At 44.5% G+C, this 27,983-nt stretch overlaps 1 protein-coding gene across 5 annotated transcripts in view; it reads right to left on the minus strand.

Moving 5' to 3' along the window:
- The window catches only part of nos1apa (nitric oxide synthase 1 (neuronal) adaptor protein a), a 410,966-nt gene that overhangs the window by 122,863 nt on the left and 260,120 nt on the right, over positions 1-27,983 (minus strand). For all 5 annotated transcript variants that reach the window (XM_078561751.1, XM_078561752.1, XM_078561753.1 and 2 more), the window contains one exon: positions 20,025-20,133. In XM_078561751.1, coding sequence (XP_078417877.1) covers positions 20,025-20,133 — 109 coding nt within the window. The remainder of the gene's footprint in view (positions 1-20,024; positions 20,134-27,983) is intronic.

Genomic DNA, 27,983 nt, shown 5'->3' on the forward strand with positions numbered 1-27,983 from the left:
CAACAAATCTCTTTAAACAGTGTGCCTAGAGCCTGGGTACCAACAAATCTCTTTAAACAGTACGCCTAGAGCCTGGGTACCAACAAATCTCTTTAAACAGTACGCCTAGAGCCTGGGTACCAACAACTCTCTTTAAACAGTACGCCTAGAGCCTGGGTACCAACAAATCTCTTTAAACAGTACGCCTAGAGCCTGGGTACCAACAAATCTCTTTAAACAGTACGCCTAGAGCCTGGGTACCAACAAATCTCTTTAAACAGTATGCCTAGAGCCTAGGTACCAACAAATCTCTTTAAACAGTATGCCTAGAGCCTGGGTACCAACAAATCTCTTTAAACAGTATGCCTAGAGCCTGGGTACCAACAAATCTCTTTAAACAGTATGCCTAGAGCCTGGGTACCAACAAATCTCTTTAAACAGTATGCCTAGAGCCTGGGTACCAACAAATCTCTTTAAACAGTATGCCTAGAGCCTGGGTACCAACAAATCTCTTTAAACAGTATGCCTAGAGCCTGGGTACCAACAACTCTCTTTAAACAGTATGCCTAGAGCCTGGGTACCAACAAATCTCTTTAAACAGTATGCCTAGAGCCTGGGTACCAACAAATCTCTTTAAACAGTATGCCTAGAGCCTGGGTACCAACAAATCTCTTTAAACAGTATGCCTAGAGCCTGGGTACCAACAACTCTCTTTAAACAGTATGCCTAGAGCCTGGGTACCAACAACTCTCTTTAAACAGTATGCCTAGAGCCTGGGTACCAACAAATCTCTTTAAACAGTATGCCTAGAGCCTGGGTACCAACAAATCTCTTTAAACAGTATGCCTAGAGCCTGGGTACCAACAAATCTCTTTAAACAGTATGCCTAGAGCCTGGGTACCAACAAATCTCTTTAAACAGTATGCCTAGAGCCAGGGTACCAACAAATCTCTTTAAACAGTATGCCTAGAGCCTGGGTACCAACAAATCTCTTTAAACCGTATGCCTAGAGCCTGGGTACCAACAAATCTCTTTAAGCAGTATGCCTAGAGCCTGGGTACCAACAAATCTCTTTAAACAGTATGCCTAGAGCCTGGGTACCAACAAATCTCTTTAAACAGTATGCCTAGAGCCTGGGTACCAACAAAACTCTTTAAACAGTATGCCTAGAGCCTGGGTACCAACAAATCTCTTTAAACAGTATGCCTAGAGTCTGGGTACCAACAAATCTCTTTAAACAGTATGCCTAGAGCCTGGGTACCAACAAATCTCTTTAAACCATATGCCTAGAGCCTGAGTACCAACAAATCTCTTTAAACCGTATGCCTAGAGCCTGGGTACCAACAAATCTCTTTAAACAGTATGCCTAGAGCCTGGGTACCAACAAATCTCTTTAAACAGTATGCCTAGAGCCTGGGTACCAACAAATCTCTTTAAACAGTATGCCTAGAGCCTGGGTACCAACAAATCTCTTTAAACAGTATGCCTAGAGCCTGGGTACCAACAAATCTCTTTAAACAGTATGCCTAGAGCCTGGGTACCAACAAATCTCTTTAAACAGTATGCCTAGAGCCTGGGTACCAAAAGGCTCCCACTGCAGTGGCAACATTGAGTGTATATTTTGGTATTGCTCCTGCCTGCAGCAAATGGACATTTCCTCATTACAGTCCCAGTTACTGAACTTTACAGGGAGTGTGCAGCCTTTCACCATTTATACAGCAGAGTAACGAGGTTCAAAGTTATCCGCAATTTCTTTTTAATGCTACGTCAACCTTTTGTTCCAAATGGACATGTAATCACAATCCCAAACATAACCTGCTGACAATAATGGTTACTGTGCTTCAGTGAATTATTACAAATTTCACTGCCGCCCTGGCCTATGTCATACACACACTGGCAGTAATAGAGTGAATTAATCTTCAGCCATATTTCCAATTGATTAAGCTTTTTCCCTATTTTTCTTCTTTTTTATTACTACAGCCAGGTACTAGGAAACTGAACCACTATTAAAATATACAACTCCACCGCTCTTGATGCTTCAGAAGTGCTTAAATTAGTCAGCTAATTCAGTCGCGATCCATAAGAGCTCACATTAACACCTACTTAAAGTAATCACATGCACTCAAAACTCATCCATCAGATGTTGGAAACAGCAGGCCAAAATTAATAATCACATAGGTAGTTCTCAGTTCTTCCTGCTGCTCAGAAAATTAAAAAACATTAATTTCAGCTTCTGGTTTCCATATGTCACTGTAGCAACAACAAATGAGCTGATGTGAGTGTTTGCATTACCAGGAAGCCCTTTGGCAGAGAGAAGGCAAATGTTAATGCAGACCCCATTGTCAGGGCATGGTGAATCATAGTGGCTTATTACAGACATGAGGTTATATGTAGGGGCATGCTTCAGTCACTGTGCAGGGTGTGGTGAGGTAGTATATGAATGCAAGTCCTGGCTAATATGAATATGTTGTAATTTTAATATTTTTAAATGATCTCTTTTGGTTTTGCAGGAACTGCTCTCAAACAGAATAAAACTTCGAAAATAAAAGGCAAAAGTGTTTGACTTAATCCAGTGCTTCCCAAACTTTTTCCCAGTGTGACCCCATTTTAATGTCTCAGACTTTGTGTGATCCTGGGATGGCAATTTGCAGAGAGCAAGAGTTGTTGTGCAAGGTAGGGAGGCAGTTAGGGCAGGGAGGCAGGGGGTCAACGATGGGAGGCTTCAGTTATTGAGCGGGTGGAGGGGTTGAATATGCTGCATATTACCCCCCATCTCCCCCCTCCACCCCCATTTCCCCCCTTCATACCCATCTACCTGCTTCACCCCACATCTTCCCCTCCTTCACCCCCCCATTTCCCCGCTTCACCCCATCTCCCCCCCTTCACCCATTTCCCACTCCTTCATCCCCTTCTCCCCCCTCTTCAGCCCCATCTCCCTCTCCTTCACCTCCACCTCCCCCGACCTTCACCCCCGCCTCCCCCCACCTCCTTCACCCCCATCTCTCCCTCCTTCACCCCCATCTCTCCCTCCTTCACCCCCATCTCTCCCTCCTTCACCCCCATCTCTCCCTCCTTCACCCCCATCTCTCCCTCCTTCACCCCCATCTCTCCCTCCTTCACCCCCATCTCTCCCTCCTTCACCCCCATTCTCTCCCTCCTTCACCCCCATTTTCTCCCTCCTTCACCCCCATTTTCTCCCTCCTTCACCCCCATTTTCTCCCTCCTTCACCCCCATTTTCTCCCTCCTTCACCCCCATTTTCTCCCTCCTTCACCCCCATTCTCTCCCTCGTGCTCCCAAAATCTCATCACACAACTCCACATGGGGTCCCGACCTACAGTTTAGGTGGCCCTGGCCTAATCTATTATTAACTAGTATATTGTTCCCACAGCTAATGCACACAGAGTCACTCAAAGACATGCATATCACATATGTGTACATACACATTCATACATACACATGCATATATATGGCATATATTTATGTTTAAAAAGCAGTAACTCATATTCGTACATCTGATTTGGAAGTTGATGCCTGTTAATTGACTGTATAAAGTAACAAATTTTACTGCAAGAAATAAATTATTTTACTGCAAGAAATAAATTTAATTTAGAGTTTAATGATGCAAATAGGAAAATTTGCTTATACACAACATCAGCCCAGGGTGCTTCCAATCATCTGTGACCTGCACTGAAAATAGACATCTTCCTGTCTATGTGTATGTGCCTGCACGGATACAAATCTGCACCCTGATAATGATGGATCAATATACTGCAACCCAGGGCAAAAACTGACCGTCAGATTTTATTTTAAAAGTGAGTATGAAAATCAATTCATTATATTTAGGCAAAATTGGAATGGCAAGGAGATAAAACCTATAAATTAATTTAGTATTACTGAGAAAAGATATTTTGTCAAAGCTTTTCGTCTTGCAATTATCAGGACAATCACAAGAATACCAATGTCAGGGGAAGAGTCGTTGGCAATTGGACTCTGATTGGTAGAGGTGTTACCATGGAGAATGCACCAGTTAATGGTGACTGACAGTTAACTACCAAACATTGTTTGAAATTTAAACCAGGCAACTTGACTCTAATTGGTCAAGGCATTGCCCTGAGGAATGAACCAGCCAATGTCTATCACTTACTTTGTTTAGCTGAAACAGGCGCAATGTGTGTACATGTTCTTTCTGTCTACAAAGAACAGGGCCCTGTGTATTAATGTATGTAGCTTCCAGTACACGCAAATGTGCCACACTGTGAGCCCAACTGACAATCTTAAATTGTTTGTCAGCGTAATTTTAGCACATTGAGGATTATTTAGCAAATGTTGTCCAATTGCGGAATCACATCTAATGTTGGACACCGTGTTTTGAGTTTTGCAAGCACAGCCTGGTTGGGTACAGTCTGTACCCTGCCTGTTACACACAGAGGAAGGGATATGCTGTTTGATACGATCCGTGAGTCTTTGGGACATACGGCCTACATACCTAACATCACACTGGCACTGAAATTGATACACCACATTACTCGCTTGTGTGATAGGCAGAAAGTTTTTTGACTTGATGGTAGCATCCTGTTAGTGGAGAATACCGCTCGTGTTGCTCCTGCACAGCAGCAGCGTGAAACAGCCAGCTTACCAGGCTTGTGGTAGATCATAGTGGAAAAGCCTACCTTCACTGGTCAATACACACACTGGGATTTTTACAGTTCCACATGCTATACGATGGGCCTTACTGGCAACCTCGTAAATAGGGCCCAAGCCATTTGTTCACCATGCAAGCTTGATGCTGAAATAGGGGCATCAAAGGCATCCTGCAGGAAAATGGCTACCCTGATCAGGTCATTTCACGCTGTATACCACACAACTCATGAACAGGCCCAACATCATCACTTTCTGCCCTGAAAAGTGCTCAGTCTGCCTCAGATTACCCTGGAAGGGCAAGGTATCTCAAAAATTTGAGCAACAGGTGAAGCTAGCTGTTTCATGCTGTTCTATGCAGGAGCAACACAAGTGGTATTTGACACTAACAGGATGCTGCCGTCAAGACAAAAAATGTTCTGCCTATCACACAAATGAGTAATGTGGGATATGAATTTCAGTGCCAGTGTGATGCTAGGTACGTAGGCCATACATCTCAAAGGCTGGCGGATCATATCAAACAGCAAGTCCCAGCTGCTGTTCGCAACTAGCAAGGTACAGGCCATACCCAACCAGGCAGTGCTTGCAAAACTCAAAACGCAGTGTCCAACATTAGATATGATTCTGCGATTTGACAACATTTGCTAAATATTCCTCAGTGTGCTAAAAACTTTGTTGACAACCAATTTAAAATTGTCAGTCGGGTTCGCTGTGTGGCACATCTGCGTGTACTGGAAGTTACATATTAATACACAGGGCCCTGTTCTTTACAGACAGAAAGAACATGTACACACATTGCACCTGTTTTTAGCTAAACAAAATAAGTGACAGCCATTCGCTGGCTCATTCCTCAGGGCAATGCCTTGACCAATCAGAGTCAAGCTGCCTGGTTTAAATTTCAAACAATATTTGGCAATATATGTCAGTCACCATTAACTGGAGCATTCTCCATGGCAACATCTCTACCAATCATAGTCCACTTGCCAACCAAACAGCACTCTCTTCTCATACAGTATAAAGTTGTTGCTTCCCTGAATCTTGTGATTGTCCTGGTGCGTGCCAGATGAAAAGTTTCAACAAACCGTTTTTTTTCAGCAATAGTCAAGTTCTGTACTACCAAACAACCAAAATTAATTTACTTTTAAAATGTTGTTGACACAGCGAAAAATATACCCTTAATGAGAGACTGCAAACAGAAATGCTATGAATAAGGTATTCAGAATTAGAACATTTAATTCAATTAACTGAAAGCTTTTCAATAATGAAAATTATGAAACAAGTATCCATCAAAAGCATGATTATGTAGAGGTATCTGTTTATGCCAAACTTCTGCATGTATAACAACAATTCTAATTTCCATTTAAATTGTGTCTTTAACATAGAATAATATCGCAAGGCGCGTCACAGAACAGCGACCAGATAAAAGTGGATGTTGAGCCAAAAAAATGAGGGCGACTAAAAGCTTGTTCAAAATGTGGTTTTAAAAGAGGATTTCAATTTGCAGAGACCAATAAGTTTAGGAAGAGAGTTATGAATTCCTGCAGAAACCCTCCTATTTAATCAACAGCTGAATTACCTCATGTGGCATTGTGCCATTTTTCTCATCTCCCCTTAAGAAAGCTCTGACTTGCTGGGTGTACAGTCTACAGACCCTAGTCTGCTGGCAGCTCTCTAGTACCTCATAGCCAAGTGCCACCCTTCATGTGCAAGCCCATATGTGACAGAGCTGGCAGACTATTGGGTCACAGAGGATATCCCAGCCAAGTCCAATCCTGGCCTCACTCAATGTCCAGAGAAGCATGCTTTTTGGCTGAGGTCACTGGTTGGCCATCAGGCAGTGAAACCCTCCCAGATCTTCCGCCCTCCTTAGCCCAGGGATTCAGAGGCCAATTGCAGCATGGACTGGGAATAGGACTGGAGACCTCACCGAACTTATGGCTCAATTTCCACATCAGGAAATGGATTAACCCACCGGGTAATTCCAGGTTCTATGATACAGGGTTAAATGTGTGATTCACAAAGCTGTCTCCGTGCAGCAGCACATTGAGACCATGTGGGACTTAATTGGATAGCTCTTTCCAAAGATTTAGCACAAGGATTAGCAAAGAGTTAGGCTGACTGGCCTCCTTCAATGCTATAAGATTCTATGATTTGTTGATTCTATTATTTGTGCAAGTTATTATCGAGCAATCTTCCCTAGATACCGTGGAGGTGCCAGAAGATTGGGGAGTGGCAAATGTTACACCCATTATAAGAAAAAGGATGTAAGGATAGCCCGAGCAACTACAGGCCAGTTAGTTTCAAGTCAATAGTGGATGAAGATTTAGAACAATAATCAGGGAAAAAAATCAATGGGCACTTGGAGGAGTTTGAGCCAATCAAGGAGAGCCAGCCTGGATTTATAAAAGGCAGGTCATGCTTAACTGATCTAATTGAATTTTTTGATGAAGTAACAGAGAAGGTTGATGATGGGAATGCGTGGATGTGGTCTATATGGATTTTAAGAAAGTTGTTTGACAAAATACCAGATAAAAAACCGGTTAACAAAATTGAGGCTCATGACATAGGAGGGTCCAATTGGATGAAAAATTGGCTTAAGGACAGAAAACAGCAAATCGTGGTAAATGGTTATCTTTCACACTGGAGAATGGTAGACAGTGGAATTCCCAAGGGTCAATGTTGGGATAATTGCTTTTTTGCTATATACAAATGATTTGAATCACGATGTGCAGGGTAGAATTTCAAAATGTGCTGATGATAATAAACCTGAATTAACAAACAGTAAAGATGATACAAATTACCCTCAACTTGACATAGGCTAGAAGAAGGGATAGGTAGAGTGGAAGCAATATAGACTTAATGGCACAATTCTAGAGTATGCAGGAGCAGCAGGACCTGATGGTGCATGTGCATCGTTCTTTGAAGGTGGTAGGACATACTGAGAGACTGGATAGCAAAGCATATGGGATCATGGGTTTCATAAATAGAGGCGTTGTGTAAAAAGCAAGAAGGTTATGGTGAACCTTTATAAACTCTGGTTAGGCCCCTCATGCCACCAATTCCATCCCTCTCCTTGGCAACTCTCTGAGGCTGAGCCAGGCTCTTTGCAACCTTGGTGACATATCCTGACTTGCTGATTGTTTCCATCACTTTCTGTTTTTATTTCAGATTTCCAGCATCTGCAATATTTTGCTTGTGTGACGATAGTGTTCATCCCGCTCTCAAATACTTCAGGAATCACCTGCTCTTCAATAACCTTTTGAAATTCTATGACCAGAAGCCCATGTTATGTCAGATGTGCAGGTAGCCCCTATATTGTGGTTTAATGCTCAGTCTGAATCAGGAATCCTGTCTTCTGCTTACTGACTGAATTAGCTCCTGGGTCATCAAGATGAAAGCCAATAACTGAATTAGTTGCTTTCGTGAGCTAATGCATCCATCCATTTCTTCTTAATGGATGCGAAAGAAATGTTCACTCCATGATTCACCAGTCCATTAGGAAGACTGTTTAATTTAATAACAGTAAGTATGCAATACAATTTATTAATGTTACTCAGAATTTGAAAAGAATGGCACTAGATTAGGTGGGGTCCAATAATTACAGTTGTAATGAATGTTTTAAATACCAGCTAAAGTGAAAGATAACAATGCATCTAAAAACAGAAAGCCTGTTGAGCGGTTTAATATAAATAAAATGTAATTGTATGATTAGGAGCTGCACATTGGGTAATGGCCATTGCATGTACTTTATGGATAATGGAATGACTTTCCTTTGAACTGCAGCCAAATCTGAACCATTTCAATTTGGTACCGCCCCATGAGCTCAACTGCATGGTGTTGACTCCAGCCAGCTACACGTTTCAATTCCACTGTGAAAATAAAGCTGTTCATATGATCGCAAGTGATCATCGGGCTCACCTCAGTCTTACTGAGCAGCCCAAGGGATGGAAAAGCAAGTGTGGGGCTTATGCCCCATACACTGTTCCGCAATGCAATTCACAATGGGAATCCTTGCGGATTTTGAAAATTCTTTCATGGGATGTGGGTGTTGCTGGCAAGGCCAGCATTTGTTGCCCATCCCTAATTGCCCTTGAACTGAGTGGCTTGCTAGGCCATTTCAGAGGGCAGCTAAAAGTCAACCACATGGCTGCGGGTCTGAAGTCACATGTAGACAAGACCAGGTAAGGATGGCAGATTTCCTTCCTCACAGGATATTAGTGAACCAGATGGATTTTTACGACTATCGATGATAGTTTCACTGTCACCATTACCAAGACTAACTTTATATTCCAGATTTATTAATTGGATTTAAATTCCACCAGCTGCTTTGGTGTGAGTTGAACACGTGTCCCCAGAGCACTAGCCTGGGCCTCAGGATTACTAGTCTGGTGACATACCGCTACACCACCATCTCCCCCTAATAGAAGCACATGGCAATGGTGTGGGCTCCAATTGCTGACCGTCATACAACTCGAGCAATACTTTCAGCTAGGTTTGTCAACCCTGCAGGATGACCTGGAGTCTCCAAGAATTGATGATTAATTTTTCAAGGCATGGCCACAAGGAATCCTGGTGCAAAACTACAGGGGCATTAAAAAAAATGTATTTTTTTCAATTTCCTTGGACACTTTATTTTAAAACATGGAAGATGGGAAAAAAGGGCATTTGACATGACAAGCATCATCCAATCAGACAATGCAGAGTCTTTTCACATTCCAATTGGCTGTGCGACTACAGTGTGCCATGAGGATGGACGTATTGGGCGGCCAATGGAGGGAGTGTGCAGACAGGACATGTGATGAAGCCTCCAGGAATACCTTCAGCCAGAGCTAGCAACCCTGGACATTCAGAGCACAGGCTGTTGACAAGGAGCACAGGTCATTGACAAGGCACACTGCATTCTTGAAGCAAATGAAAAGCATTAGAATGGGCCTAAGAAAAATCCAACCTATGTAAGTACACTCTGCGAGAAGTCACAAATTGGTACTTGCAGACTGGCCTTGGGAGGCATTTCTGAGTTATATTGTCCAACCATCACAGTGTGACTGCAATGGTGCTCTGTGATACAGGAGCACTGCACTACTTGGATTCTTCCAGGCAAGATCACTTTTCATGCAATGAGAATGTTCCAACGACAGCCATTTTCTCCTAACATTGCAACTCAAGAATACTTCTCATAAAATTCTCAAAAGTTTTGAGACACAACCTGCACAGTTTTAAAACCACCTTTAAAATCATGCACCACACAAGGTGGCCATTCAGCCCATTGTGCCTGCACTTGCTCGTTGGTAGAACAATCCAATTAGTTCCATTTCCCTGCTCTTTTCCCTGCAAAATGTTTCCCCTTCTGATATTTACTCAATTCTCTTTTGAGATTTACTGTTGAATCTGCTTCCACCATTCTTTCAGACAGTACATTCCAGCTTTGTGGGTCAGAGTTAATCTCCTGCTGCTAATTTTGAGACTACCTCCCAGAGGTGATCTGGTGCCTTTTGCTTCAGTGCACTCACTAGTGACCCGAGATTTACTACTGAGGTGCACACTGAGCTACTTCACATTGGCATGAAAGCGGCATTACAATTCTACAGCAAGTAGGACATTGCGTTTAAACATCACTTGGTGCTGGGTAGATAGCTTTGGTAAATATTATACAGCATTGGAACAGGTAGCTGATAAAAGAGGAGGTTTCCTGCTCTTCACAGATGTGTACACATCTGTGTCCACTTTTGTTTTTGGAGGTTTCACCTACAATGTTTGAAGGTTCATCAAAGAGCGAGAGCAGATTTAGTTATTCCTTTTGAAGTTGTGTGACATGTCTGATCAAATCAGCACTGGTGACAGTGTAGATCCTCAAAGCAAGTAGTATGTTCTCATTAGGAACTGTTCTTTAAAACACAATATCTAAAGGGTAGACACTGTTTTAACTATTTGAACATGGTATGCATAAGGTGTTAATGGTTTCGGGTGGGAGAAGACCTTTGGCCCATCTAGCCTACTTGTCCACAATATTCCTTGGTACATTTTGAATAAATCTGAATCCCATTGGTTGACAAGAACCTGTATCTCTTCTCTTCTTGAAACCCATTCGCTTTCTTGAACCAAGGTGAATGCTGGTAATGCACACAAGAACTAGGAGCAGGACTAGGCCATTCAGCCCCTTGAGACTGCTCTGCCATTTGATAAGGTCATGGCTGTGGCCTCAACTCCATTTTCCTGTCTGCCCCCATAACCTTTGAGTCCCTTGTCAATCAAAAATCTAACTCGGCCTTGAATATCTTCAATGACCCAGCCTCCACTGCTCTCTGGGGAAGAAAATTTCACAGATTAACAACCCTCTGAGAAAATATTTCTCCTCATCTCCTTCTTAAATGGGAGACCCCTAATTTTTAAACCGTGCCCTCTAATTCTATTCTCCCCCACAAGGGGAAACATCCTCTCAGCATCCACCTCATCAAGCTCCTCAGGATCTTATGTGTTTCAGTAAGATCATCCCTCATCATTCTAAACTCCAATGGGGATAGGCTTAACCTGCTCAACCTTTCCTCATAAGATAATTCTTCATCCCAGGAATCAATCGAGTGAATGTTCTCTGAACCTCTTCTAATGCAATTATACCCTTTCTTAATTAAGGAGACCCTTTTAGTAAAAAAGCTCCTTTTGCATTTCCTTTTCTATTTTGTTGTCTTTAATTTGTAAATATGATCTCCTTGTGCTTAAATCCTATACACGGCAGAAAAGCTTACCTCAATCATTTCTGTCCTCTCAGACCTCTCTTTGTAAAAGAGGAAACACCCATGGGTATTAATCCTTCCTCAGACACCATTCCCTTGTATACACACCATCCCAACATGGAAGCATAATTCCATTCCTTCAACATTGCTGGTTCCAAATCCTGGAAATCTCTACCTCCCAGCACTGTGGGAGCACCTGTACCACAAGGACTACAGAGATTCAAGAAGGCAGCTCACCAGCACTTTCTCAAGGGCAGTTAAAAGAGATGGAAAATAAATGCTGGCTGTGCCAGTGACACCCACAACCCAAGAATGAATAAAAATGAAAGGCCAGATCTAGTTTTAAAGTGACCTCTCTGAATTTATATTCCATTTTATGCATGGCGACACTCCCCCCTGCTTTTCTCACAAACTGGGAACATTTTGCTGGTGGATTTAATCACTAAAAACCTATTATCATTTTTAGCTCTGATCCCTCAAGTACATTCCAATTTGGCACATAATCTGCATCAATCAACAAAAATAATTAAGTTTGAGAAGAGGCAAAAAAAGATCTTAAAGGAGATGGACGGACTTGTGGATGAGAGGCAGAGAGAATGTTAACAACATGGCTATCGGACTACTTCGGAATTAGAAGAGGAAAACATCCAACATTTAATCGTTTGCAAAAATTAAGAAATTTAGGGGGGTTTTCAATATCTGTCGGTGGGGCACCTCAGGATGTGAATGCAGAGTATGACTAGATAGGCTGGAAGCTGTAACAGAAATCACAGTAAACACACTGGGAGGCTGTGGAATGTTTCAATCAGCCTAAATGTCTTGTGGTATAGGGTGGGTCCAATTCAATCATGAACCATCACCACTGCTGATAGTTCAAGGTGAACCATCTTTATATACATTTAAGTTAAATAATTCAGCTCTTTTGACAGCTGTTTGTTATTGCTTTCTCTTTCCAATTTTTTTAAGCATTCTGAATTTGTTTGTCACACAATCCTGTTGCTTTATATGTATAGTGGTCAGTCAATCAGAATTTATGATTCTATTGTAGCATCTGCTCAAAGCCTTGATGAGGGGTGGAGTGGAGAAGATTTTTTATGAAATGCGCCATGTTAAATTATTAAACAGGTCATCAGAGATGGAGCATCCCCTCTGTGGGTTAAATCTTTATGTCAGATAGACTTTGTATGCAGATTACTACTTTTTGCCAGTCTTCACTGACTAATTCAATTAGAAACTGTTTAGTTTTCACAAACATAAAAGCTTTACTGTTATATTCTGTGTTACTGTTCCAATCAATTTGCATTTCCCATTTATACAGGAAAGTTTTCCTGCTTCACACTGGAGTCCAAACCCACTATCTGTCAAGAGTACTTCGGGTACTGTTGTGACTGAAAGGGACAGCAAGATCATAATCTGCAGTCATTTCTTTCTAAATGACCCAAATAGTTCCATGTGGCAACCTCCTGCACATTTCCAAAGATAGTGCTGAAGTGAACATGTGGGTAGTACTCTCCTCTCATCTCCAAGTCAGGAGACTGTAGATTCAAATCCCATGCCAGAGGCTTCAGCAGATAAGCTAGGCTGATACTCAAGTGCTGTGGTGAGTACTGTCACCTTTTAGATGAGACGTTGACTCAAGGTCCCTGTCTGCCTGCTCAGGTGGATACAAAAGATTCAATGGAACCACTTCAAAAGAAAAGCAAGGGAATTCTCTTTGGTGCTCTGGCCAATATTGATCCCTTGATCAATACTTATCTGGTCATCACCTTATTGCTCATGGGACCTTACTGCATGGAGAAGTTGGCCGAGTTTCCCACATTACAACAGTGACCCCATTTCAAAACTACTTCATTAGTTATAAAGCACTTCAGGACGTTCTGAGGTCATGAAAGGTGCTATATAAGTAAAGCCTTTCTTTCTCTCACCTATCATTTAATAAGCTTTGGGACTAGGATACTAATGAAGACTGTTATATTGAGCACGTGAATAGCTATATGTGATTTGTCCCCTTATTGTTAAATAATGCTGGCCTAGTCACAGCAGCAAACTTATGGGGCAGGATCTTCTGGTTGGCGAGCGGAGGGTGAGGCCTGCTCGCCGATATTTAAAATGACGCGGGATGACATCGGGTGGAACTCCTGACGTCACTCTGCGTCATTCATATTTTCAGGTCGGTGGGGGCGCAGCCCAGTCAGCTGTGCACCCGCTGACCTGTCAACAGCCTATTGAGGCCATTGAAAAATTAATTAAGGTCATTAATGGACCTGCCTGTCCAACCTTAAGGTTGCCGGGCAGGCCGGGAGCCCGGGCAGGCTTCGGAAAAAGCATCAAACCTCACCCATGGGCGGGATGAGGTTTTATGTGGATATTTAAATTTTTATCAAATCTTTCAATCAAAGTTATGGACAATGTCACATGACAGTGTCACAGGAGGGGACATGTCAGGGAAATTTTTTTTATATTGAATATAAATATTGAATATTTACTGAATATTGACTGAATATTGAATTCAACAACTTTAGATCTTGAACTCCCTCCTCCATCCCCACCCCCTTTCCGTTTCTTCCCCCTCCCTTTTGTTTTTTCCAATAATTTATATAGATTTTTCTTTTCACACCTATTTCCATTATTTTTAAATCTATACCTGTAATGCCCTGTCAGTCTTTCCACCCCACCCCCACTAGAGCTGTACCTTGAGTGTCCTGCCATCCATTCTTAATTAGCACATTCTCTTAGATAACATCACCACCTTTAACACGTCTTTGTTCCTTTGTCTGTGACATCTTTTGATTATCTGCTCCTATCACTGCTTACTTGTCCCTACAACCACCCCCACCCCAACTTCTCTCCCCCCACCTTAAACCAGCTTATATTTCACCCCTCTCCTAACTTTACTCAGTTCTGCTGAAGGGTCATGAGGACTCGAAACGTCAACTCTTTTCTTCTCCACCGACGCTGCCAGACCTGCTGAGTTTTTCCAGGTAATTCTGTTTTTGTTTTGGATTTCCAGCATCCGCAGTAGTTTTTTGTTTTTATCTCTGTGTTTAATTGACCACCACTCCTCTTCAAGAAACGCCTACCTTGAAGAAGTACTGCTCTGCACTCCGACAGGATTTCCGTATCTCTCTTCTGCCTTGTTCACCTTCATTGCTTTCCATTTCTCTCCTGGTGTTTGACAAGGTGTTTACTAAAACCCACTTTCACAGCCATATTTCCTTTCTCAGTGACTGTCTCCGTCTCCGACTTACCCCACGTGGATTTCAACTGAAATTCCATCCCTCTTGTTTCGAACCCACCCAGGATTACAGGTATCTCCGGGACATAAAACGTTTCTCGGATTGCTGTTCCCGTCGCATTCTGAGATCCACACTCAGTGCCATGCGCCGCCATATGAACACACTCGACCTCTCCCTCCAGCAGCACCGCCGCACCCTTTTCCAAAGCTGCGCGTGCCCCCAGTTTCATTTTATTCTTCGTCTCATCCGACGCCTCAACAAGAAACTTTTTCTCTTTCTCTCAAGTGCTAAGGAACGCAAGCTCCAACAACTCATCGACACCAACGCCCATCTAGGACCCTCCACCCTTGCTTGTCCCTCCGCCCCCACCCCATCTTCCAATCCCAGCCCCGGCCGGGTATTCACTATACCCCCTGACATTCCCCTCTCCGACGCTGAACGTTCAGTGCTCAGCAAAGGACTTAGTTTCATACCCTTACGCCCTCATCTCAATGAATTTCGGGCTCGGCACGATGCTGAGCTCTTCTTCCACCGTCTTCGTCTCCGTGCTCACTTCTTTGGGCAGGAGTCCTCTCCCCGTTCAACGGATCCTTTTACCCACCTCCAATATTCTCCCTCTACCTGGACCCCTCCCTCTGGATTCTTACCTTCTCTTGATCTTTTCATTGAGAACTGTCGGCGTGACATTAGTCGTCTCAATTTCTCTGCTCCTCTCACCCATTCTAACGTGTCTCTCTCTGAACTTACTGCACTCCGTTCTCTCAGGTCCAACCCCAACATTGTCATCAAACCCGCTGACAAGGGTGTTGCTGTTGTTGTCTGGCGCACTGACCTCTACCTCGCGGAGGCTGAGCGTCAACTCACAGACACTTCCTCCTACTTCTTCCTGGACCATGACCCCACCACTGAACATCAAGCCATTGTTTCCAGGACTGTCACTGACCTCATCTCCTCTGGAGATTTTCCTTCCACAGCTTCCAACCTGATAGTCGCCTAACCTCGGACGGCCCGCTTCTACCTCCTACCCAAAATCCACAAACAGGACTGTCCCGGCAGACCGATCGTGTCAGCCTGTTCCTGCCCCACGGAACTCATTTTTCGTTATCTTGACTCCCTTCTCGCTCCCCTTGTCCAGTCCATTCCCACCTACATCCGTGATTCCTCTGACACCTTACGTCACATCAACAATTTCCAGTTCCCTGGCCCCAACCGCCTCCTCTTCACCATGGATGTCCAATCCCTCTACACCTCCATCCCCCACCAGGATGGTCTGAGGGCCCTTAGCTTCTTCCTTGAACAGAGGCCCGAACAATCCCCATTCACCACTACTTTCCTCCATCTGGCTGAACTTGCTCTCACACTGAACAATTTCTCCTTTAACTCCTCTCACTTCCTCCAAATAAAAGGTGTGGCTATGGGTATCCGCATGGGCCCCAGCTATGCCTGTCTCTTTATGGGGTATGTGGAACATTCCTTGTTCCAGTCCTACTCCGGCCCCCTCCCACAACTCTTTCTCCGGTACATCGATGATTACTTCGGTGCTGCTTCATGCTCTCGTCGGGACCTGGAAAAATTTATTAATTTTGCTTCCAATCTCCACCCCTCCATCATTTTCACATGATCCATCTCTGACCCTTCCCTTCCTTGACCTCTCTGTCTCAATTTCTGGTGATAGACTGTCCACCAATATCCATTACAAGCCTACCGACTCCCACAGCTACCTCGACTACAGCTCCTCACACCCCGCTTCCTGTAAGGACTCCATCCCATTATCTCAGTTCCTTCACCTCCGTTGCATCTGTTCTGATGACGCTACCTTCAAAAACAGTTCCTCTGACATGTCCTCCTTCTTCCTTAACCGAGGTTTTCCACCCACTGTCGTTGACAGGGCCCTCAACAGTGTCCAGCCCATCTCCCGTGCATCTGCCCTCACGCCTTCTCCTCCCTCCTAGAAACATGATAGGGTCACCCTTGCCCTCACTTATCACCCCACCAGCCTCCGCATTCAAAGGATCATCCTCCGCCATTTCCGCCAACTCCAGCATGATGCCACCACCAAACACATCTTCCCTTCAGCCCCCCTGGCAGCATTCCGTAGGGATCGTTCTCTCCGGGACATGCTGGTCCACTCCTCCATCACCCCCTACTCCTCAACCCCCACCTATTGCACATCCCCATGCCCACGTAGAAGATGCAACACCTGCCCCTTCACTTCCTCTCTCCTCACCGTCCAAGGGCCCAAACACTCCTTTCAAGTGAAGCAGCATTTCACTTGCATTTCCCCTAACTTAGTCTACTGCATTCGTCGCTCCCAATGCGGTCTCCTCTACATTGGACAGACCAAACGCAAACTGGGCGACCGCTTTGCAGAACACCTGCGGTCTGTCCTCAAGAAAGACCCAAACCTCCCTGTCGCTTGCCATTTTAACACTCCACCCTGCTCTCTTGCCCACATGTCTGTCCTTGGCTTGCTGCATTGTTCCAGTGAAGCCCAACGCAAACTGGAGGAACAGCACCTCATCTTCCGACTAGGTATTTTACAGCCTTCCGGACTGAATATTGAATTCAACAACTTTAGATCTTGAACTCCCTCCTCCATCCCCACCCCCTTTCCGTTTCTTCCCCCTCCCTTTTGTTTTTTCCAATAATTTATATAGATTTTTCTTTTCACACCTATTTCCATTATTTTTAAATCTATAACTGTAATGCCCTGTCAGTCTTTCCACCCCACCCCCACTAGAGCTGTACCTTGAGTGTCCTGTCATCCATTCTTAATTAGCACATTCGTTTAGATAATATCACCACCTTTTACACGTCTTTGTTCCTTTGTCTGTGACATCTTTTGATTAACTGCTCCTATCACTGCTTGCTTGTCCCTACAACCACCTCCACCCCCCACAACTCCGCCCCCCTACTTTAAACCAGCTTATATTTCACCCCTCTCCTAACTTTACTCAGTTCTGCTGAAGGGTCATGAGGACTCGAAACGTCGACTCTTTTCTTCTCCGCCGATGCTGCCAGACCTGCTGAGTTTTTCCAGGTAATTCTGTTTTTGTTTTGGATTTCCAGCATCCGCAGTAGTTTTTTGTTTTTAAAATTTTTTTTATCATTTGTATTAAAAACTTTAATTCGGGAGATCTGTGCGCTCTTTCGCACACATGTGCAAAACAGCACACTCCCGGCTGAGGGAGTCCCCCCCCGCCCGCACAGGGAGTGCACAGCGCTTCCGAGCAGACGTCATGCTGGGCAGGCCTTAATTGGCCCGCCCATGTAAAATAGCGGCGCGCCCCCAATTGGGTCGCCAATCGGAGGTGTGCCCACTCCTGCACTTGCCCACCGACGGGGAGAAAATTTTTCCCATAGACTCATAGATATTTACAGCACAGAAGGAGGCCAATTGTGTCCGCACCAGTGAACAAAGATCTGAGTACACTAATCCCATTTTCCAGCACTTGGCCCATAGCCCTGGAGGCTATGGCAACAGAAATGAATATCTAAATACTTCTTAAATGTTATGAGAGTTTCTGACTCAACCATCCTTTCAGGCAGTAAGTTCCAGATTCCCACCACCCTCTGGGCGAAAAACATTCTCCTCAACTTCCTCTTAGCCTTCTACCTCTTACCTTAAATCTAGGCCCCCTATTATTGACCCCTCTATTAATGGAAAAAGTGCCTTCCTATCCACCCTATCTATGCCCCTCATAATCTTATACACCTCTAACAGGGTCCCCTCTCAGCCTTGACTGCTCCAAGGAAAATAACCCCAACCTATTCAATCTTTCCTCATTGCTCAGACCCTCCAGCCCAGGCAGCATTCTGGTAAATCCCCTCTGCACCCTCTCCAGTGCAATCACATCCTTCCGACAATGTGGTGACCAGAACTGCGTATAGCTGTTCTGTTCTTATACAGGTCACATCAAGCCATCATTCACTGTGATTCAGAACAAGCTGGAACCTCACTGTACATGTTGAATCACCTCTCTTGCGCCAACCCCAGGGGTGTGTATAGTTGCTTGGCATTGGCCACTGTTCCAAAGTTGCTTATCCAACCAGGCAGTCAGAAAGTGGTATCAATCTGAGTTGTTGCACCGAATCATCCTCAGTTCCTGTCATTCTGGGCTCAGTAACACAGAGCTCCATTGCCAGGCTGCCACCTTGGACAATGCAAAGTCCATTTGAGCAGACAAGGTCAGTACAATCTGTTCATGTAGCATTTGTGTTCTTACAGTTGCTGTAAGTGTAATTGGGAGATCAATACCGGACAAATGGACAAGGGAACGAGCCAATCAGTGACAAACCTTTCACAGTGAAGGGTAGGGGCTAGGTTTTGACTTTGTGTAATAGTGTAAACCAGGCAATATTCTGTTTTACATCTCTTCCCATTTTTATTATCATTGAATTCAGTGGATAAGTGGGCAGGTAGTTGAATGGAGTTCAAATTTACTCAGGTTATAAGATGTCACACATGGTCAAATGCTACCTTGATGTCAACTCAGTCACCCTCACCTCGCCATGTGATGTCATGTAATGTCACCATTGTAATGTGTGATTGTTGTTTAGAGGAGGAGCAGTTTTCCTGAACTCCCACCCAACCCTTTTGTACAGAAGCAAAAAGGAAATATATTCAGAAACTACATTGAAATGTTGGCACCACAATGATAAAGGTTTGATCTTCCTGCCGAAATGTGTTCTCAATACAGCCACTGAGTGGAGGTCGGGGATAACTCTCGAGGATCAGGTGGAGGCAGAATGGGAAGAAGAAAAACTAGCAGAAAAACATGGAACTCTCTTCCTGGGCTGCTCTTGGTATGTCTCTTGTAGTCAATTGAGACTAAGACTGACAGTGGTGTAGGAGCTGGGCACATGCAGTGCCTCAGAGATACAGACTGTCCATGCCCCAAAAGGGATGAGGAAGGGGAGCAAAACAGAGGTGTGGTTATAAAGTTAAAATACCCCATAAAGAAGCAAAAGGAAGATACGATTGAACAGGGTGAACACTTTTCTCTAAAACAGGGAAAACTGAAGAATGATCTGATGGAGGTATTTAAGATCATGAAAGCGTTTGATAAGAGTTGACATAGAGAGGATGTTTCCACTTCTGAGGGAAGATCGCATCTGGGGACCATAATTATAAGATAATCACTAATAAATCCAATAGTGAATTTGGGAGAAACTTCTTTACCCAGAGAGTGGTTAGACTGTGGAACACACTACAACATGGAATGGTTGAGGTGAATAGCATAGATACATTTAAAGGAAAACCAGATAAACACATGAGGGAGAAAGTATAATGTTATGCTGATAGGATGGGATGTTGTAAGGGGAAGGAGGCTTGGGTGGAACATAAACATCAGCATGGACTGAATGGCCTGTTTTTGTGCTGTACATTAAATGTAAAGCTAAGCAAGTTCTAAAGTACATATTCTATGAACTGTTACCTTCTTTTTAGATTTGAAGACATTGCATCTGAAAATGTTGCTGGAACCATCCCTGGCAATGTAACTGAAGATCTTGAGGTCTTGGGAGTCATGAGACACATAGAATATCCTGTGAGGAATGAGAGTAAAGAAAGCCGGTTAGGATGATTGCAGGCTACACAAAGTCTCACATCATAAAGGTTAAAAGCAGAGATCATCAGAGGCTTATTTTATAAACAATTGAGACCAGGGATGTGGTCCAAAATTGCAAGGGTTGCTAAATGCCATGCAATAGTTTTAGCCCTCGTTCCTTTTTGAGGAACTGTGCTGCAGTTGCCAAGAAACACCACACAACTGTTGATGTAACTTGTCTCCTGGGGACTTAAACCAATCTCAGAAGTACTGACTAAAGGTGATTAACTCAAATCATGAACCCTTAGTTTCCTTCTGTACAAAAACAAAATACTGCAGATTAAGGAACTCTGAAATAAAAACAGAAAATGCAGGAAGTACTCAGCAGGTCTGGCAGAATCGGTGGGGAGAGAAACAGAATTAACCAACTTTGAGGTCGTAACCCTTCACCAGAACTTAGGGATAGACGCTGTCTGATCTGCCCAATGTATCCAGCAGCTTTCTGTTTTAATTGTAGATTTTCAGCCCCTGTCTTGAGTTGTTATTTTTTGCCAATCCCGAGAAGGTTTGATTGTCCACCCCATTGTCACAGGAGTGTCTTCACTTTTCCGCTTGTGCAAAGCCAACAGGTTAAAACCAATCCTCAAAGACCAAGAGGAATAATACAACTTCACACAAAAATAAAGAATGTACTTTTCAAAGAAGTTGTTAGAACGGTACAGGCTGTTGCAGGCTGATAGAATCCACTCAAATACCAAGCCCCATTCGTTTTCCAAAAGTATCATTTCTTTTTATTAGTCTGATATCATAACATAATCATGTACATCTTACTAAATTAATCTTTAGAAGAGCCTGATTCTTTCTGATTCTCTTCAGAAACACCAAGTTCTTTTCCAACAGTCCTCAAAATAATTGGGTTGCCAGTGTCTATTGGGTCAAGTGTTTAAACCAACCGGAAACATTTGACACTACAATAACTAGGTGTTGTTTCGCTTTAAATTCTGATCGTCTTCAGAACAAAATCTTGTCGGTTATTTAACAGAGAAACTGGCATCTCAAAGTCTCTACTGAAATCGTTTTTGTTTTTACTTATTGTTTCATGGGATGTATGCATCACTGGCAAGGCCAGCATCTTTGCCCATCTCCAATTGCCGTTGAACTGAGTGGCTTGCTAAGCCATTTCAGAGGACAGTTCAGAGTCAAACACATTGCTGTGTGTCGGGAATCACATGTAGGCCAGACCAAATAAGGACAGGAGGGTTCTTTTCCTAAAGGGACATGAGTGAGCCAGATGGGTTTTTACAGTTGATGATAGTTGTCATGGTCACCATGACTGAGACTAGCTTTACATCCTAGATTCATTAACTGAATTTAAATTCCGCTGCCAAGGCGGGGTTTGAATCTGTGTCCCCAGGACATTAGGCTAGATCTCCAGATTACAAGTTCAGCAACATCACCAACTCCCCCATGTAATCTGGAATCATAACTAAATTCCGAAGCGGCTGATTAAATGGAGGAACCATTTTGCATCCACTGTGCTTTCAATTTGGAGAATGTACAGTGCACTTCCCCTATTTAGTTAGTGCCTTATGTACCAGCTTTCACACTGAGATATCGACGTGTATATACAAATCAATGTCAACCAGTGCGTGCACACAAGTACAGAAATGGGCATGGTGAGCATGTGTGTCTGATGAGAACAGGTATACGGTGTAAGCTCCCAATGTTGCCAGGAATGTTGGATTTGATTTGAGTCCCTCCACTGAGCGGAAACGGGTGGCAGCTGAATTACAGTAGTGCTGACAGACCTGCTGCCCATTTCTCCCACTTCAATCCAAGCTTCCACTGGGTAGGTGAATCAGGAGGACACCTGGTTAATCAGCTATGCAGGTCAGGGTCCCCTGACATCCTCATTTAATAGGGTGGCGGTGGCGTAGTGGTATTATCACTGGACTGGTTATCCAGAGACCCAGGGTAATTCTCTGTGGGTTCGAATCTCACTATGGCAGATGGTGAAATGTGAATTCAATAAAAATCTGAAATTAAAAGTCTAATGATAACCATGAAACCATTGCCAATTATTGTAAAAACCCATCTGGTTCACCAATGCCATTTAGGGCATCTTCTCCTCACCTGGCCTGCAGTAATGTGGTTGACTCTTAAATGCCCTCTGAAATGGTCTAGCAAGCCACTCAGTTGTATCAAACCAAGACAAAGCCAATAAGAAAGAACAAAACCTGACAGACCACCCCCCAGCATTGACCTAGGCTGACTGAGCCCTAACGGACATAGCTGCTAGACTGGCCTGTGGCAGGTGGTGTGGGAACCAACAAGAGGGCAAAACATACTTGACCTCATCCTCACCAACCTGCCTGCTGCAGATGCATCTGTCCATGACAGTATCAGCAGAAGTGACCACTGCACAGTCCTTGTGCAGGTGAGGTCCCGTCTTCACGTTGAGGATACTCTCCATCATGTTGTGTGGCACTACCACCGTGCTAAATGGGATAGATTTTGAACAGACCTGGAAACTCAAGACTAGGCATCCATGAGGCGCTGTGGGCCATCAGCAGCAGCAGAATTGTACTCAACCACAGTCTGTAACCTCATGGCCTGGCATATCTCCCACTTTACCATTACCACCAAGCCAGGGGTTCAGCCCTGGTTCAATGAAGAGTGCAGGAGGGCATGCCAGGAGCAGCACCAGGCATACTTAAAAATGAGGTGTCAATCTGGAAGCTACAATGTTGGAATACTTGCGTGCCAAACAGCATAAGCAGCAAGTGATAGGCAGAGCTAAGTGATCCCACAGCTAACAGATCAGGTCTAAACTCTGCAGTCCTGTCACACCCAGTCATGAATGGTGGTGGCCAATTAAACAACTCACTGGAGGAGGAGGCTCCACAAACTTCCCCATCCTCAATGATGGAGGAGCCCAGCACATCAGTGCAAAAGATAATGCTGAAGCATTTGCTACAATCTTCAGCCAAATGCCGAGTGGATGATCCATCTTGGCCTCCTCCAGAGGTTCCCCAGCATCACAGATGCCAGTCTTCAGCCAATTTGATTCACCCCACGTGATATCAAGAAACGGCTGAAGGCACTGGATACTGCAAAGGCTATGGGTCCTGACAACATTCCGGCAATAGTACTGAAGACCTGTGCTCCAGAACTTGCCGTACCCCTAACCAAGCTGTTCTAGTACAGCTACAACACTAGCATCTATCCGGCTATGTGGAACATTGTCCAGGTATGTCCTATAAACAAAAAGCAGGACAAATTGAACCCGGCCAATTACTGCCCCATCAGTCTACTCTCGATCATCTGTAAACTAATGGAAAGGGTCATCAACAGTGCTATCAAGCAAAACTTGCTTAGCAATAACCTGCTCACTGACACTCAGTTTGGGTTCCGCCAGGGTCACTCAGCTTCTGACCTCATTACAGCCTTGGTTCAAAAATGGACAAAAGAGCTGAACTCCCAAGGTGAGGTGTCAGTGACTACCCTTAGCATCAAGGCAACAATTCACCGAGTGTGGCATCAAGGAGCCCTAGGAAAACTGGAGTCAATGGGAATTTGGGGAAAAACTCTCTGCTGGTTGGAATCATACCTAGCACAAAGAAAGATCGTTGTGGTTGTTGGAAGTCAATTATCTCAGCTCCAGGACATCACTGCAGGAGTTCCTCAGGATTGTGTCCTAGGCCCAACCATCCTCAACCATTAATGACCTTCCTTCCATCATCAGGTCAGAAATGGGGATGTTCGCTGATGATTGCACAATGTTCAGCACCATTCGCGACTCCTCAGATACTGAAGCAGTCCATGTCCAAATGCAACAAGACCTGGATAATTTCCAGGCTTGGGCTGACAAGTGGCAAGTAACGTTCACGGCACACAAGTGTCAGGCAATTGCCATCCCCAACAAGAGAGAATCTAACTATCACTCCTTGACCTTCAATAGCATTACCATCGCTGAATGTCCCACTATCAACATCCTGGGCATTACCTTTAACCAGAAGCTGAACTGAACTAGCCATATAAATACTGTAGCTACAAGAGCAGGTCAGAGGCTCGGAATCCTGTGGTGAGTAACTCACCTCCTAACTCCCCAAAGCCTGTCCAACATCTACAAGGCACAAGTCAGGAGTGTGATAGATTACTCTTCCACTTGCCTGGATAAGTGCAGCTCCAACAACACTCAAGAAGTTTGACACCATCCAGGACAAAGCAGCCTGATTGATTTGCGCCCCATCCACAAACATTCACTCTCTCCCCCACCGACGAGCAGTAGCAGCAGTGTGTACCATCTACAAGATGCACTACAGAAACTCACCAAGACTCCTTAGACAGTGCCTTCCAAATCCACGACCACTCCCGTCTAGAAGGACAAGGGCAGCAGAAGAACAAGGTCACCACTACCTGGAAGTTCCCCTCCAAGTCACTCACCATCCTGACTTGGAAATATATCGCTGCTCCTTCATTGTCATTGGAGCAAAATCCTGGAACTCTCTCCCTAACAGGACTGTAGGTGTGCCTACACCACATGGACTGCAGCGGTTCAAGAAGGCAGCTCACCACTACCTTCTCAAGGTCAGTTAGGGATGGCAATAAATTCTGGCCTAGCCAGTGATGTCCACATCCCGTAAATGAATATAAAAATATACATAACACACCAATTTTAACTACCTACTGGATGGAAAGTCAACTGTGGCTATTCCACTCAGGTGAAGCCTGGCACAATGGAAGCCCTTTAAGTCTTATATTATAGCTGGGGGGACCCCTGGAGGAGCAGGAGTCCTCCTCAGGCCCCACAAGAATAATGCAGGCCACTGCCACCCTGGGCTTTGCTCTTTTACCTGATCATTGCCAACTCCCCTCCCCACCCTGCTCACCCACCCAATCCAGCTGTATCAGCCAGGCTACCTGTTTGGTGCCCAGTGTATTTGTTAACATTGACCCGGCCTCTTGCCATTACCAATTGGGCAGCAGGATGGCACTTTCCACCAATTTTTAAACATATATTCTTTCACTGGCATTTGTGTGGTGCAAATTAGCAGCTCAATAGTTAAAAAATATCCCATGATATCTCATGCATGGGGGTTAGATTTGTGAAAGTATAAAAAGATCACACACACTGTACATTTTAAAATCAGGGGATAATTGAGTAACTTTCAAAAACACCATTTGTCCTTGGTTTGTACTGGGCAGAGGAGTCACTGGCTAGGCCAGCATTTTTATTGCCTATCCCTAATTGTCCTCGAGAAGGTGGTGAGCAATCTTTGTGAACCCCTGCAGTCCCTGCGGTGTAGGTACACCACGGTGCTGTTAGGGAGGGAGTTCCAGGATTTTGATCCAGTGACAGTGAAGGAATGGCGATATAATTCCAAGTCAGGGTGGTGTGTGACTTGGAGGGGAACTTGCAGTTGGTGGTGTTCCCATGTCCTTCTAGGTGGCAGAAGTCATGGGTTTGTAAGGTGCTGTTGAAGGGGCCTTGGTGAGTTGTTGCAGTGAATCTTGTAGATGGTACACACTGTTGCCGCTGTACATCTGTGGTGGAGGGAGTGAATGTTTAAGGTTGTGGTGGGGTGCCAATCAAGCAGGCTGCTTTGTCCTGGATGGTGTCAAGCTTCTCGAGTGTTGTGGGAGCTGCACTGATCCAGATAAGTGAAGAGTATTCTATCACACTCCTGACTTGTGCCTTGTAGATGGTGGATAGGCTTTGGTGAGTCAGGAGGTGTGTTACTCGCTGCAAGATTCCTAGTCTCTGACCTGCTCTTGTAGCCACAGTATTTTTTTGGCTAGTCCAGTTCAGTTTCTGGTCAATGGTAACCCTCAGGATGTTGATAGTGGGGGATTCAGCAATGCTAATGCCATTGAATGTCAAGGGGCAAAAGTTAAGATTCTCTCTTGTAGATGGTCATTGCTTGGCACTTATGTGGTGCAAATTAGCAGCTCAATAGTTAAAATCTATCCCATGATATCTCGTGCATGGGGATTAGATTTGTGAAAGTATAAAATGATCACACACACTGTACATTTTAAAATCAGGGGAAAATTGAGTAACTTTCAAAAACACCATTTGTCCTTGGTTTGTACTGGGCAGAGGAACAAAAGCATCTGGACCTTGCGTGCTGGCATTTACAGGCTGTATTCCAAAAGTTGTTTGCCCACAGGAGGCCTATTACATCTTAAGAGCAAGATTAGGACTAATGTTAAGTGACATAGTGAAATTCCAGGGGTCTAGTGAAAGCAGAACTACACACAAGCACATGCTACTGACTTAAGACACCAAGGGATGCAAATAGGCACGAGGGCAAAATGTTTCATTTGACCATGTTCACAGGGAACGATTATAGCGCCTTACACTTGTTTGGATGCAGTGGTAAAAACAAGGTGAAAATGGAGACTGAACAGACTCATTTAAGTGCCCCCACCCCCAACTCACCCCGAGGCCATAGTTTGAACAACTTCAATTTGTACTCAAATCATTACCAAGCATGAATGGTTCACTGGGGGAAAGGGAGCTGGAGCTACCAATTATGGCCAAAGGAGGTGGGGGGTGTGGAGAAGGGCACAGCATAAAGGGGAGCATACTGGAACTGAATCAGGTCAATACAATGCCAATGGCCCCAGCATTGATTACCAGGAGATTGCTCTGGAGTAATAGGGAAAGATACTGGCGTAAAAAAAGACCTGCATTTATATAGTACCTTTCATGACCACTGGATGTTTCAAAGCACTTTACAGCCAATGACGTGCTTATGAAGTGTACACTGTTGTAATATAGGAAATGCTGCAGCCAATTTGTGTACAGCAAGCACCCACAAATAGCAACATGAGAATGACCAGATAATCTGATTTTGAGCTGTTGATTGAGGGGTCAACAGCAACCAGGAGAGGTTCAACTCCCCTGCTTGCCTTCAAAATAGTACCATGGGATTTCTTACATCCACCTGAGGGAAGATGGTTTAATGTCTCATCCGAAAGACAGCACCTGCAACAGTGTAGCATTCCTGTCATGTTTCATTAGTGCCAGCCTAGATTTTCCTGCTCAAGTTCTGGAGAGGAACCTGAACCCACTATCTTCTGACTCGGAGGTGAGAGTAATACCAATTGAGCCATGGCTGACACAATGATTCAGATGCCTGGATAATCCTGGGGGCTCCTTCAACACTGACCTCATCGAGTGTCCCATGCCGTGGTCACCTGCTGTATCTTGCACAGCCTTGCTTCCTAACAGGCACAAGATCGAGCCAAAGGATTTTAAACCAACAGTACAAGGAACCTGCTGTGGATATTGAAAACACTCCACCTCAGACCAGCTGTGTCAGCCCAGTGGGAGAGGCGTGGGCAGAGTTTCAGGTTGGAAATCCAGAAGCCTGGGTTCCCTGCCCTGCTGTGGGGATTTTGCTTCACAATGTGCCTCTTATCGCCTGAACCAATGGCCTGGCTTCCAGTCAGGTTCGAACAGGCCACAGGAACAGAGAGGTCTGACCTCCAACCTGGGTGTGGTCCCCAATCCAAGGGGGGCATTTTTTGGGGGGGGACTGCATGGTTCCCTAGAGGCCAGGGAAGAATCACTTCTGACCCAGGCCCACAAGCCGCACTGTGATGTCACTTGCCTTCTCCCTAAAGTTGTGTTTGCCTCACTTTAGCTGCTGGGTTCCCCAGAGCCCACTGTTAAAGCTGCAAATCAGGTTCAGTCAGAAGCTGCCAGCCTTATTAACATATTTAAATTGCCAATCCTTTTGGCAGCGGGTTGGCTGGCTGGCTCTTGTCCAACCCCCGTCAAACCCGGAGGTGGGTGAACTGGATTGGGTTTCAGATTTTAATAATTTAACATCTATC

The sequence above is a fragment of the Cetorhinus maximus genome, chromosome 17 (genome assembly GCF_964194155.1).
Source record: "Cetorhinus maximus chromosome 17, sCetMax3.hap1.1, whole genome shotgun sequence".
Classification (NCBI taxonomy): domain Eukaryota; kingdom Metazoa; phylum Chordata; class Chondrichthyes; order Lamniformes; family Cetorhinidae; genus Cetorhinus; species Cetorhinus maximus.